Source organism: Peromyscus maniculatus, chromosome X (genome assembly GCF_049852395.1).
Source record: "Peromyscus maniculatus bairdii isolate BWxNUB_F1_BW_parent chromosome X, HU_Pman_BW_mat_3.1, whole genome shotgun sequence".
In the NCBI taxonomy this organism is placed as follows: domain Eukaryota; kingdom Metazoa; phylum Chordata; class Mammalia; order Rodentia; family Cricetidae; genus Peromyscus; species Peromyscus maniculatus.
Window position 1 is genome coordinate 145297465 of NC_134875.1, and position 15018 is coordinate 145312482.

General features: G+C 37.2%; 1 protein-coding gene across 1 annotated transcript; it reads left to right on the forward strand.

Moving 5' to 3' along the window:
• Positions 1-4498: 4498 nt before the first annotated feature.
• LOC102914211 (uncharacterized) lies at positions 4499-7483 on the forward strand. Its single transcript, XM_006997449.3, has 3 exons — positions 4499-4554; positions 5014-5124; positions 6698-7483. The coding sequence occupies exons 2-3, from the start codon at positions 5096-5098 to the stop codon at positions 7368-7370; spliced, it is 702 nt and encodes a 233-aa protein (XP_006997511.2). The 5' UTR covers positions 4499-4554; positions 5014-5095; the 3' UTR covers positions 7371-7483.
• The last annotated feature ends 7535 nt before the right edge of the window (positions 7484-15018 follow it).

The following is a 15018-nucleotide window of genomic DNA, read 5'->3' on the forward strand; positions in this document are numbered from 1 at the left end:
TTATTTTCTTTGAGGCTATTGTGAATGGTATTGTGTCCATTATCTCTTTTTTAATGCATTCTTCTTGTAAATAAATGCTGTTGATGCCCACAAGTTGATTCTATATCCTCTCATGTCTGAATTTTTTTATGGATTTCAGAAGTTTTCTGTTACAGTTTTTGGGATATCTAATGTATTATATCATTTTATCTGTGAACAGACAAGGTTTGACAGCTAGTTTTCCCATCTGTATCCATTAGATATCTTTCTCTTGCCTTATTACTTCAGCTAGTACTTTGAGCACAACATTGAAAAGGAGTGTGGATAGTGGACACCCCTCTCTTTTTCCTGACTACAGTAAAACTGCTTCAAGCTTTCTCTGTTTAGAATGATGTTGCCTGTGGGTTTCTCTTATAAACTTTTGTAAGTTTAAGGTTTGTTTCCTCTAGTACTACATTCTCTAGGATGGTAACAGATGAGTTGCCATATCCCACCCATGAGGACTTCCAACTGTCAGTTTTAAAGAAACACTCTAACTGCCCTGACTGCTTGCTCCAGCCCCTCCAGAGTAAAAAGCCCAAGCTCTGAACTGGAAAACCCACCAATACTCACCATTGAAAGCTCTGCCCCCAAGAAACACCATATAAGCCCCACCGTCTGCTCAGTTTTCTGCTACTTCTCACCTAGCCACCCTCCTGGGTTTTTCTCTCCCAATAAATCTCTTGTGTGAGGTTTCCTTTACTGTGTAACTTTGTAGTATTCCTTGGCTCACAACTGTCAGGATATCTTTTCCCTCAGAACTGTAATACATGCAGTGAGGAAAATTTTCTCCTCAGAGCTATAACACTTACATTGAGGAAGCCTTTCCCCCTCAGAGCTGCAATATCTACACTTACCATTGGTCTCAGTAATCAACCCTTATCATGTCCTCAGTGGGGTCTGGAAGACATGCAAATAGCAGACAGGACAGTCTTGCCTAGGTTTGACTTGGAGATTATGATGATCTTACAGATCCAAGAATGAACTGAAGTCAGAAGATCAAAGACCCCTGACACCACCCATCTGGACCAGATGATGACCTCAAGCAATGAATCTAACTTTGAAGGCATTCCCCAAGAAACCTTAAGCTATACAGCACAATGTTATGCTCCACTCAGCCTGTATTCCAGAAAACACACTGGGGCAATCATTTGCTAAGGACACTTTCTAAGTTTAGGAATTTTTATTGTTTCCATATACAATGACATGTAATAGTAGAAAGTGATATGTGGAATCTGTGTCTATAATATTCTACATATTTTTTGTCAATGACAAGTTTATATGTAATGGGAGATCCTGAACAGCAATACATATGCCTTGAATTGTACAGTATTAGCACCTAGGCATTGAACTGCCTTTTGTGATGATACATTTTGTTACTAATATCTTTTGTATGATGTTTAATGCTTATCTGAGTTCTTCCTGAAGGGTTCAAAGCTTTTGCAAAACTCAGTTATGAGAGTACTAGATCTTGTGACTGAAAATAACTTTTAGCATTTGCTTCCTTCAAGGAATTCCAGACAAGAGGTTTTGATATGCATAAATTGACTTGCTAAGGTGTAAATTTTACAACAAATAAAAAGGCCATTTGAGAAGTACTAGTAGTCTAGTCACCAGAAGCTGATTCACCCTGCTGCTTTTCTAAGCCAAAATTAATCCCGGAATGACCCTAATTTTTCTACAAATGCATGCAAAACAGGACACCAACAGGCATAGATATAAATTTGTTGCATTGAATCAAAGTTTCTAGAAACAGAAAATTGTTATCCACGTTGTTGTGTAAGGCTGAGCTGTGGAAGCCATCATATGAGTTCCTAACCTTGGGCCAGGACACTATGAAAATCCTCTTCCTGAGCTGCACCCCACTCTTCCCATGCTTGCTGGCCCTACATAGTGACTTTCCACTAGAGAGAAGAAACATATTTTAAACAAATCATCATCAGTAGCCTTTGGGAAGTTGTTAGTGTTGTGTGCTTTGGATGGCTTCAGGTAGAGTATGCATCCTTCTGTTAAGTGTACAGAGTTGCAGACAATCCAGTTTCTTCACTCCTTAGTCCTCCACTACTCTAGTCCTCCAAATCAAGGCAATTTCTACTGGACAAGATGGTTCAAATTAAGCAGCTTGAACTAATTAACATCATGTAAAAATTACTTGTGAATTTTCTCCTTTGTTATTACACCCCAAATAACAATACACTACAAAGAGATAATTTATAAAAGAAAAACATGTGACTTTTTTTTATTTTCTCAAGTCATGTTTTGTCTTTGATTTATTTCAGCCATGGACTTAAGTATGAGAGTGTCTCAAATTTTAGGCATAGTTAATGATTAAAATAAAATACCTTTACAATTTTTTGTGTTACCATGTGACTGTCATGATTAAAACATGATACAGAATGAGGAAAGTTATATTTGTTTATCACCAAAAAGATATATCCCAGAGGCTCTACAATTACAGACTTTCAATATGGGAGCTGTCTAGTGGAAATCCATGTGGGCAAAAACACTGCAAGAAAAGGAAGGTGCTGTACTTTAGAGTGAAACATTTTTCTCTCTTCTACTATGGTATTTAATTTTTAAAAGAAAATCTTCTTTCTTATGGTTCTCATGGTTAATAAAGGCTTTTGGACACATGGCAATCATCCTGAGTGATGTCAGCTTGGTCCCCCAAAACAAATATTCCACGTTATACTCCATGGTTTCTCTTGCATGTAGATGCTAGATTTTAAACTTATGTATATTTCAATCAAATAACCAAAGAGGTGACATAGATAGCAAGGAAACGGGGGAAAGAGGAGATCATCCAAGGTGAGGAAATAATGTGTATTGTTATAACATGGAAACTTCAATGGTAGGGGAATGGGAGAAGAGGGTAATGGCAGAAATATAGTAATGTACAAACAATACTAAAGGCCCTTTGTAAGACCTTATGGAAAAACACTAATATAGAAACTTCTGAAACTATGAACATATATGAAAGGAATTCAAATGGAGTCACAATGTAATGAGGAAGATAATTCCCCAACTGGACATCTTATGCCACCAATAAAACCTCTACTGACAGGAATGGGTTGCATTATTTGGGTCATTGTCCAAAAGGTTTCCATAAACTCCCCCCACCAAAAATATCCTACACTAATTCAATGTTATTGGTGACTCTCCACAACATGAAGCTATGACCCTATTGACAAAGACAGTAATTACTTACATAATTGAACATGGAGAAATTGAGCTGGTGCCCAAATATAAACTTTACTCCTCCTGAGTAGTATTCATTTTACTTGAAGTTACACTACATGCTACCAGAGCAGGGGTTTAACTGTCAATATTAAACAGCTGAAAATCTTGAGAACTGCCATAGCGACCTTCCCAGAAGATATACACATAAAATATTGGAACAATGGTTATGATTTTGATTGGATTTAGGGCCCACTCCATGAGATGGAACCAACAGAAGACACAGCTGAAGTGGAAAGGAACCTGGGCTTAGATAGGTCATGGAAAACCTCCTGTTATTATTCTGCTAAAGGAACAATGAAATAAAATGACTCCTAAAGGAATACTGCTAAACCCATAGGTTAGTGCCTCATTCTACACCATCCATAGCATAGAAGTTTCTTCCTGTAGTAGATGGTAATTTACACAGAGACCCAAAACTGGATCATTTGCAGAATGTGAGAGACATTGAAGAACTCAGTCCTCAATGGGATGTCTTCATCAAATCCTTCCCCTCAAGGCTTAGGGATCTATATATTAGAGGAGGGGAAAAGATTGTAGGAGTCAGAGGTGGTAGATGACTCTTAGTATACAGTGTCCTGTAAACAAAACAAGACTGATACCACATAAGAACTCAGAGAGACTATGAAAGCACACATAAGTCTTAGACTGGTTCAAACCAGACTATATGCCAGTACTATAACAATGCAGTGGACACAAATAATCATCACTAACCAAAAATATTTGCTATTGATACCTGCTGGGAAAAAGTAAATCAGTTTTGTACAATAGCATATAACTGGGCATGCCTACCGCATTTTATGGTGGGCCTCATGAAAGGAAACAGTAGACCAAAGCAAAACTGATGCTATGCATTGATATTGCTTTTTTCTGTCTTTCTAGTATTTTGATTATTTTGTTGTCTGTTGTGAGAAAGAGACACAGACAGTGAGAGACAAAGAGAGAAACAGACAGAGGGAAGGAGGGAGAGACAGAAAGAATGCAAGGGTACATCAAGTTGGGTGGATAGAGATGTGGAGAGCAGAGGGGATTGAAAAAGGTGTTAAAATGGGAAATAATGATCAAATTATATTGTATGAGAAAAGTTTTTAAATTAATAAATGAAATTGACTAATTATACTTTTAAATTTTCTCAGATATAAGATGGGTATTAACTATTCTGGTCCTTTAAGAATATATGTCTTTACTCATGCTCATAATGTGACATTTCTGGTAGCTATGGAAACACAAGAATTTTTCAAGTCACTCTCTGACCCTGGGCAGTCACTAACATGTGTGCTTCATAAGAGAGGAAAATAGGTAAGTATTTTGTATTTTCTATGTAGTTTCTATTAATAAGTATCAATTTCATGACACAGAATGATAAAGAGGCCAGTAACATACGTTTCAGATATTTGTCGACACCATTTCCATGTGAGTAAATCCTACTTCATTTAATAAATGCTGGGAATACTTGCATGTCTATGAAGGCTCTCGAGCAAGCACTGATCATTATACCTGTGTAGTTTCCTGAAGTTCATTATGTGAATTAGCCTCTCTATGTTGTTCTTCTATCTACAAAATGGGAATAATGATTGTGTGGATCTCATTGGAGGGACGATAATGTAGAATATGCTAATACCCCAGAAGTGTATAAATGAGGCTCCAACTAAGCAAAACAGAGGAGAGGAATGGAAAGGTTTGGGTGAACCAGGATTTGGTTGGTGGAACACTGCTGTGAGCTAAAATATCTGTCTAACATAATTTCTTTTACTGAAGGTGATTCGCCTCTTGTGTGACTCCCTGTCTGGTCATCATTTCCTGTTGTTTGGAAGACATTTATGATCTTCACATATGCCAAATGGTTCTTCTCACCCTTGATATGCAAAGGTAAAAACTTAAAATAAGCCATTGAGATTTTCAAGTAGGATCTTTCTGAAACACATGCATGAGTTTCTACTCCATGGGATTCAGACATGGGCAGAACTGTATCCAGCCAGGCTAGCTCATTTGCCTTGCACAACATCATTCTCCACTCTGTTTCCATTTGTGCTTCAAAATTCACTGCTCCTGCTCTCAACAGCTTCAGATCTGCCTTGGCAAGGAATAAGAGTATGGTATTACACAAGCCACTGTCAACTGAAAACCCATCTTGCAGGTGTAACTTCCCAAGTAGTACAGCAACTGCCTCCTTCCAATTAGGAAGCACATTCCACAGTCTGTGGAGCACAGGGTAGCTGGAACAGATTTCCTGGTAAGGAGATCCAGTTTGTAGGTCCCGCAAACATTGTGCATGGGAAATGACAATGTCATTATCTAGAGGCCTTAGCCAACTTTCTATTCAAAGACATGGTGACACTCCTTGAGCCATCATTTTTCATAAGCATTAATACTACCTTCAAAGGGCTGATCTAAATAAGATGGTGTACAGTAAATGTGGAGTCTCAGTTCATGCTGAAGAAGATAGGTGTAAACACAATATAGACAAGATGCTTTATGCAGTTCAATTAAATGAAGAAAATTTTCTGAAAAGGACCTTTGGGTAAGTTTTGGGAAATGCTTGAAACATCTATGAGTTCTCATGTTTTACAAATAGATTTTAGTTTTCTGGGAAAAAAAGAAAGAATTCAAGTTTTCCCACATGATCTTTTTCTTTTTCTGTCTTTCTTTTTCTTCTTTTGTTTATTTTTTTTTGAGACAGGTTTTCTCTGTGAGACAGTCCTGGCTATCCTGGCACTCACTCTGTAGACCAGGCTTGCATCGAACTCACACACAGTGATCTTCCTGCCTCTGCCTCCTGAGTGCTGGGATTAAAGGTATGTACCACTGCCACCTGACTCCCCACATGTTCTGCAGTCACACATATACTAGCACACACATGTACACATACAGTGAAATATACATAATTCAAGTGTGAAATTTTGATATACATGCAAAAAACATGTTAAACATTTGTCATTTTCCTTTATTCTTCCAGCAGACAGTATAAGTAAGTTCAGTGTTTGTAATATTCCACAATCATATTTTAGAAGTGAAATTATTCTAAACAATACCTCTGCTTATTGCTACCATTTAAGTTATGTATCATTTTTATGTATTGCAAACATAGTGGAAATAAGCATCACCTTACATATAATATTGCAAACTCATTTTGACTTAACTTCATGCATTAAAGTTCTTAGTTAACAAATATACACATTTCAGCATTTGACAGATACAGTGAAATTGCTAAGCAAAACTTCTTACAGAGGGAGCTTCTGCTATATTTGTGGAATTTAGGGCATCTTACACTCTTACCTGTAGTGTTATCATCCCTAATACATATAGACTACTTAAATACAACTATGAGACAGCATAGCCAAGGTATGAGAGTTTACCTCTCCATAAAGTATGACTCATTTTGTTTTCCCAACTTCCCTTGTGTTCCCGGCTTGACTATATCCTTGTTCAATCTCATCTTCAGATTTTTCAGTGGAAAAGGGTGCATCTTCAAGCTGAGTGCCCTCCTTAGCAGCCTATTAGCTTTGGTGTTTGAAATAATCATTGCAAGCAGCCAATGCTGGCGCCCGTGGAGATTCGACAACAACATTTTGCAATTTGTGTCCTTTGGACTCTGGGAGGCTTATTCCCCTCAAGAGCTTAATGAATCAGGGACTGTAACCAAGATGCTGGTGCACACCACTACCGATTCTACCAGGACCATTTCACCTGAGTTTCAGATTGCACAGACCCTGATAGTGTGGGCCATTTTGATGAAGCCTGTGGTTTTGATTTTTGGTGTAGCTGCTATTAAGATCAGCTGCATGAAAGATCCATTTGTGGAGATGGCAACATACTGCTACAATGTTTCTGCCTCAGTTTTGTGTGTTAGCAGCCTGTTCACATTGGTTTCTGTCAGCTGGAACCACTTTGTAGATCATTATGGCCAAACCACTCTTGACTTTCCACCATACTTTCCTGTTAATGAAGAAGCATTGATAACCAAATACTGCACTACTGTGCTGCCATTAGGGGTTCTGACAGCTGCCATCTCACTTTTCAGTGCAGTTATCTTTCTTTCTGAGATAAGCGTTTTGCAACTACAGAGTTGGAAGAAGGCCCAGCGTGCTTCCATAGTGACCACTCAAGAGGCCTGAAGTAAGGGCTCCTGCATTTGCAACATCTGTCAGAGGGCTCCTTGAAGAAATTTCGCATTCACACACAAAGCTCAAGTACTCCTCAATTTGTTTTAAATAAAGCATCAACATGGTTCTCTGGGTGTGTCTAATATTACTTTCTCCTCTATCTGTCTAGAATGATTCTTCTGTTAACTGTTTTCACATCCTAAACTCTGAAGGTTATGATCATGTGTTCATATTTGGCCAATAAGATATAGTAAACAAAAGTACTAGTGAAATGCAATGTGCAAAATGAATAAAACAAATACCAATGAAAGACGGTTTGTGAGGAAACTGCCACTGAACAAAAGAAAGTAACCACACTCCTGTGTATAGTCCATTAGGTACTCGGGTCTAATGAGGGCAGAGCTGGACTTCTTTATTGTTGGCTCTGCTGACAGTGTGTGCCCTTTTCATAGAGTGGGGAGGTCATGCTGTACACTGGGCAGTGGTCATCTCCTGTCTCTCTGTTTGTAAATATCACAAATGGCCAGGCATTTCCAGTGTGCTCTGATGGAACAAGTGGTATGGAGACTGGAGGGCAGGTTGTCCAAGTTGCTTTACTTGTTTTATCTATTAAATCACTGGGTTTAAACACACAATAAGTTTGATGCAAAAATATTTACCCATTACACCCCATTTCACATAAGCATACTCCATACTTTGTGCCCATAGAATGAAAGCCATTTCATAGAGAAAAAGAAACTCATGGCATCTATTAAATTTCCCATAGTATTTATTAGCCTGAACTTTTTCAGTAGTTGAAAGTCTCTTTTGGGACTCAGGGCAGTTTTTCAACCATGAGAACTTAGACAATCAGAAATTGACTCTGTTATTTCTAAAATAAAATGATATAGATAAATTACCATTATAAAAGTGAGGAAGGTGACATAGCTGCTGTGGAATATTCCTTTACACTTTGTTGCCATTAAATAAATAAGCTGACTGGCCAATAGCTGAATAGGATAAAGTTAGGCTGGAAAGCCAAATTGAGAATGATAGGGAGAAGCAGGGTACAGTCAAGGTAGACACCAGCTAGCTTCAGAGCAAGCAGGATGTGTAGAAAATGAGGTAACAAACCATAAGCCACATGGTAAAGCATATATAGAAATGTAGGTTAATTTAAGTGTAAGACTCAGCTAGTAATTAGCCTGAGCTATTGGTCAAGCATTTTTTCATTTACTTTTTTTCTTTCATTTCACATACCAACCCCTATTCTGCCTCCCTTCCCTTCTCCCACCCCAGCTACTCCATCCCATCCCTATCCCCTCCTCATAGAGGGTAAGGCCTCCCTTGGGTAGTCAACATAGGCTGGCCTACCAAGTTGGAGCCGGACCTAACCCCTCCTCCTTACATCAAGGCTGAATAAGGAATTGTGTCATAGGGAATGGGTTCCTAAAATCCAGTTCATTTACCTGAAATAAGTCCTGGTCCCATTTCCAGAGGACCCACAAAAACATGAAGCCATACAACTTTCACTCACATTCAGGGGGCCTAATTCCATCCCATGCAGGCTCCATAGCTGTCAGTCCATGGTCCATGAGCTCCCACTAGCTTTGGTCAGCTATATCTGTGTTTTATGATGACAATTAGGGAAGACACCAATCTGAGTGCAGGGGAAGCCTAGTTCAAGCGTCTTCTCCATCATTGCTATTAGTCTTAGCTGGGGACAATCTTGTGAGTTTCTGGGGTTATCCCTGTCTGCAGATTTCTCCCCATCTCCTTAATGGTAAACTCTACCAAGGTATCTCTTTCATTGCTCTCCCTCCACAACTCTCTCCCAACTCAGCCATCTTGAGCACTGATGTTCCAAACTTCCACCCCCTCCCCTCTACTCCCTCCTCCCAGTTTACCCAGGATATCTTAACCTTTTCACCTTCCTGGGGCGATCCATGTGTGTCCCTCTTAATGTCCTCCTATTTACCTGGCTTCTCTAGGGTTGTTGATTATAGCCTGGTTATCCTTTGCTTTGCATCTAATATTCATTTATGAGTGAGTACATATCATGTTTGTCTTTCTGGGTCTGGGTTACCTACTTCAGGATGATATTTTCTAATTTTATCCATTTGCCTACAAATTTCATGATGGCATTGTTTTTTTTTTTTACCACTGTGTGATACTCCATTGTGTAAATGTACCACATTTTCTTTATACATTCTTCAGTTGAAAGGCATCTAGGTTGTTTCCACATTCTGGATATTACAAATAATGTACAAGATTGCATTCCCACCAGCAGTGGAGGAATGGTCCCCTTTCTCCACATCTTCTCCAACGTAAGCTGTCATCTGTGTTTTTGATCTTATTCATTCTGACAGGCTTAAGGTGGTATCTCAGAGTTGTTTAATTTGCATTTACCTGATGACTAGGGATGTTGAACATTTTCTTAAACCTCTTTCTGCCATTTGATATTCTTCTGTGGAGAACTCTCTGTTTCTAGCCCATTTTTAAAATTGGATTATTTGATATTTTGATGTCTAGTTTCTTGAGTTTGTTATATATATTGGAGATCAGCCCTCTATCAGATATGGGGTTGGTAAAGCTTTTCCCATTCTGTAGGTTGCCTTTTTGTGTTATTGACAGTGTACTTTGCCTTACAGAATATTCTGTTTAGAGAGGTCCCATTTATTAATTGTTGCTCTCAGTGTCTGTGATACTGATGTTATATTTAGGAAGTCTCCTGTGCCAATGCATTCAGGGTTACTTCCAGCTTCTCTTCTATGAGATTCAGTGTAACTGGAATTATGTTGAGGTCTGTGATCCATTTGAACTTGAGTTTTATACATGCACATAGATATGGATCTATTTGCATTGTTCTACATGTAGATTTCCAGTTATGCCAGCACTATTTGTGGAAGATGCTTTCTTTTTTCCCCATTTTATAATCTTGGCCTCTTTGTCAAAAATCAATTGTTCAGAGGTGTGTGGATTAATTTCAGGTCTTTGCTTTTATTCCACTGACCAACATGTCTGTTTTTATGCCAATTCGAAGCTGGTTTTATTATTATAGGTCTATAGTAGAGCTTCAAGTCAAGGATGGTGATGCTTTCGGAAGTTCTTTTATTGTGTGGGATTGTTTTGGCTATGCTATTGTTTTTTTTTTCCACATGAAGTTGAGTATTGTTCTCTAAAAGTCAGTGAAGAATTGCCTTGGAATTTTGATGGGAATTGCATTGAATCTGTAGATTGTTTTTTGTAGGGTTGCCATTTTTACAGTGTTGATCCTATCTATCCATGAGCATGGGAGATCTTTCCATTTTCTGATATCTTCTTCAATTTCTTTCTTCAAAGACTTAAATATCTCATCATACAGGCCTTTCACTTGTTAGGTTAAAGATATCCCAAGATATTTTGTTATTTGTGGCTATTGTAAAGTGTGATGTTTCTCTAATTTCTTTCTCAGCCCATTTTTCAATTGTCTATAGAGGCCTACTGATTGTTTTAGTTAATCTTGTATCTTTCCTCATTACTGAAGGTGTTTTTCAGCTGTATGAATCCCCTGGTAGAATATTTGTGGTCACTTATGTATACTATCACATCATCAGCAAATAGTGAATGTATGGAGAGAGTGGACAGCCTTGTCTTGTTCTTGATTTTAGTGGAATCGCTTGGAGTTTCTCTCTGTTTAGTTGGCTGTTGGCTTACTGTATACTGCCTTCATTATGTTCAGATATGTTCCTTGTATTCGTGATCTCTGCAAGACCTTTATCATGAAGGGGTGTTGAATTTTGTCAAAGGCTTTTTCAGTATCTAATAAGATGATCGTGTGTTTTTTTTCTTTCAGTTTGTTTATATGGTGTATTACACTGACAGATTTTCATTTGTTGAACCATCCCTGCATCTCTGGGATGAAGCCTACTTGATCTCGGTGGATGAATTTTTTGTTTCAGTTTGCTAGTAATTTATTGAGAATTTTTGTATCAGTGTTCATGAGCGAGATTGGTCTGTAACTCTCTTTCCTAGTTGTGTCTTTATGTGGCTTGAGTATGAGGGTAACTGTAGCCTCATAAAAAGAGTTTGGCAATTTTCCTTCTCTTTCTGTTGGATACATTTGCAGAATATTGGTATTAGCTCTTCTTTGAAATTCTGGTAGAATTCTAGAATTCTGCATCTGGCCCTGTGTTTTTTTTTTTTTTTTTTTTTTTTTTTTTTGGTTGAGAGACTTTTGATGACTGCTTCTATTTCCTTAGGGGTTATAGGTTTGATAAATTGTTTATCTGGTCTTGATTTAATTTAGGTATGTGGTAGTTAGCCAAAAAACTGTATATTTCTTTTACATTTTCCAATTTTGTGGAGTGCAGCTTTTCAAAGTATCATCTAATAATTCTCTGAATTTTCTCAATGTTATTATATCCCCTTTTTCATGTCTGATTTTTTTATTTGGATATTCTCTCTGCTTTTTGGTTAGTTTGGATTAGGGTTTGTCTATCTTCTTGATTTTTCTCAAAGGACAAACTTTTTGTTTCATTGATTTTTTGTATTGTTCTATTTGTCTCTACTTTATTGATTTCAACCCTCATTTTGATTATTTCTTGTGATCTACTCCTCCTGGGTGAGTTTGCTTCTTTTTGTTCTAGAGCCTTCACTTGTGCTGTTAAGTTGTTTGTGTGAGATTTTTCCAACTTCTTTATGTAGGCACTTAGTGCTATGAAATTTCCTCTTAGCACTACTTTCATAATGTCCCATAAGTTTGGGTACATTGTGCATTCATTTTCAATGAATCCTAGGAAGTCTTTAATTTCTTTCTTATTTCTTCTTTAACACATGGGTGAATCAGTTGAGCATTGTTCAGCTTCCATGAATTTGTAGACTGCATTTTGTATTGTTGTTGAATTCTAACTATAAATCATGATGACCTGATAAGATACAGGGGGTTATTCTAATATTTTTGTATCTTTTGAGATTTGTTCTTTTACTGAGTATGTGGTCAGTTTTGGAGAAGATTTCATGTGGTACTGAAAAGAATGTTTATCCTTTTGTGTTTGGGTTATATGTTCTATGGAAGACTGTTAGGTCCATTTGACTCATAACACTAGTTAATTCCCTTATTTCTCTGTAAAGTTTCTCTCTGGCAGACCTGTCCAGTAGTGAGAAAGGGGTGTTGAAGTCTCCCACTATTAGTGTGTGGGATTTGATATGTGATTTGAGCATTAGTAATTTTTTTCAAATGTAGATGCCCTTGTATTTGGGGCGTAAATGTTCAGAATTGAGACTTCATTTTGATTGATTTTTCCTGTGATGAATATGAAATGCCCCTCCTCATCTCTTATGGTTGATTTTTTTGCTTGAAGTCTATTTTGTTAGATATTACGATAGGTACATCAGCTTGTTTCTTAGGTCCACTTGATTGGAAAGGTTTTTTTTTTCCAACCCGTTAATCTGAAGTAATGTCTGTCATTGAGGTTGAAGTGCTTCTTGTATGCAGCAGAAAGATGGATGCTGTATTCATATCTATTCTGTGAGTGTGTCTGTTTATGGGTGAATCGAGCCCCCTGACATTAAGGGATATTACTGACCAGTGATTCTTATTTCCTGTCATATTTTGGTGGCAGTGTGTGTGTGTGTGTGTGTGTGTGTGTGTGTGTGTGTGTGTGTGTGTATTTCACTTCTTTGGAATTTGTTGGTGTAAGGTTATCTAGTGCCTGTCTTTTGGTGGTTGCAGCTAACTTCCTTGGGTTGGAGTTTTCTTTCTAGTACTTTCTATAGGGCTGGATTTGTGGATATGTGATTGAAAACTTTGTTGGGTATAGTAGTCTGGGCTGGCATCCGTGGTCTCTTTGTAACTTCAGCATGTTTGCCCAGGACCTTTTGGCTTTCAGAGTTTCCACTGTGGAGTTTGGTGTAATTCTGATAGGTATGCCTTTATATATTACTTATATATTACTTGAACTTTTTCCTTTGCTGCTCTTAATATTCTTTTTTCATTCTGTATGTTTAGTAGTTTGACTACTATTTGGCAAGGGGACTTTTATGTGGTTCAGTATATTTGGTGTTCTGTCTGTTTCTTGTACATTTTTATGTATGTCTGCCTTTAGGTTGGGAAATTTTTCTTCTATAATTTTGTGGAACATACTTTATGTGACTTTGAGATGGAATTCTTCTCCTTCATCCATCCCTATTATTCTTCGGTTTGGTCTTTTCATGGTTTTCCAGATTTCCTGGATGTTTTGTGTTAAAAATTTGCTGGATTTAACATTTTCTTTGACCGAGGAATCTATTTCCTCTATCTTATCCTCAACACTTGACATTCTTGCTTCCATTTTTTGTATTCTGTTGGTTATGCTTGTCTCTGTAGTTTCTGTTTTCTTACTCCGATTTTCTTTTTCCTGAATTTCCTGTTTGTGTTTTCTTTGTTGTCTCTAGTTCAATTTTCAAGTCTTGAACTGTTATTTTTACCTGTTTGTTTTTTCTTGGGTTTTTTTACTTTAAGAGATTTCTGGATTTCCTCCATTTTTTTGTTTGTCTTTTCCTCCATTTCTTCTTTTTGTTTGTTTTTGTTTTTGTTTTTGGATTTATTTATTTATTTTTATTTTTTTCCATCACAGGCAATTTATTTTGTTCTATTCATTCACAGTCAATACAGAAAATACTTGGAAACATTTCCATATAATGTTTGAAGTATACAATGTTGACAGGAGACAGTACATTTATATTTTATAACCCCAAATGTATTTATAAATTAGAAATGGAAAGATCTACAAATGAAATTATGAAGGTTCACCAAAGTCATTTAATCTGTCAGTTTCTCTTTCATTTTTATGTCTTAATAATATTCTATTGGATGAATAGAACTTTTTTACTATTAGCAACACACTACTGTAAACCTTCATGTACATGTTTCATAGGTGCACATTTTCAGTAGTTTGAGGATATATTTCTAAGGGTACAATTGTTGAGTAACAGAGTAACAATGTTTTGCATTTTGACCAACCACCAAACTGTTTTGCCAAAGTGGCACACCATTTTACAATCTCACCAAATCCTTGTTTTTAAGGCTCTGATTTTTGTACGAAAGCATTCAATCATTCTGTCAGACCAAACCAGGAAAAGTAAGCTATAGTTCAGAGCTGTTCTATTCCATTTACTATGCAAAGCCATTCTTGGTGTTTGCAACTCTCAGCCCTTTTGAGTATTCTTGCAGTGTTCACTTTTTCCTCCACCACTTTTTTTTCTTCTTTTTTTTCTGGTTTATTTCTATCTATTACAAATGTATAAAAAATCCTCCATCATCACTGCTGATAGCAGCAGAACTTTGAGAAATATACCTTTGGTTTGCCTCAGAAAAGGAACACATATTGCACTGTAAAGTTTATAAAATTGGCGCAAAACATTGTGATAATGTTACAATACCAGTTTTAAGAGTTCAGTGACTAATGGGGAGCCAATGGGATACATGCATAACTGTGAAAGCGATCTCACTTAGCCAGCTGTACGCGTAGACTATAAATCTACATTCAGATCATTTCTGAACTAAGATTATCATCTCAGTTTATCTGTTGAGGTCAACCAGGAAAACCTAGAATATACCTTGATTTTTGCAAAAAACAAAATAGGGGGAGGGGTTTCTTCAGCATTTCAGTCCACGAGTAACAGTATCCTAACAGGCAAAGTGTTCTCTCACTATCAACAT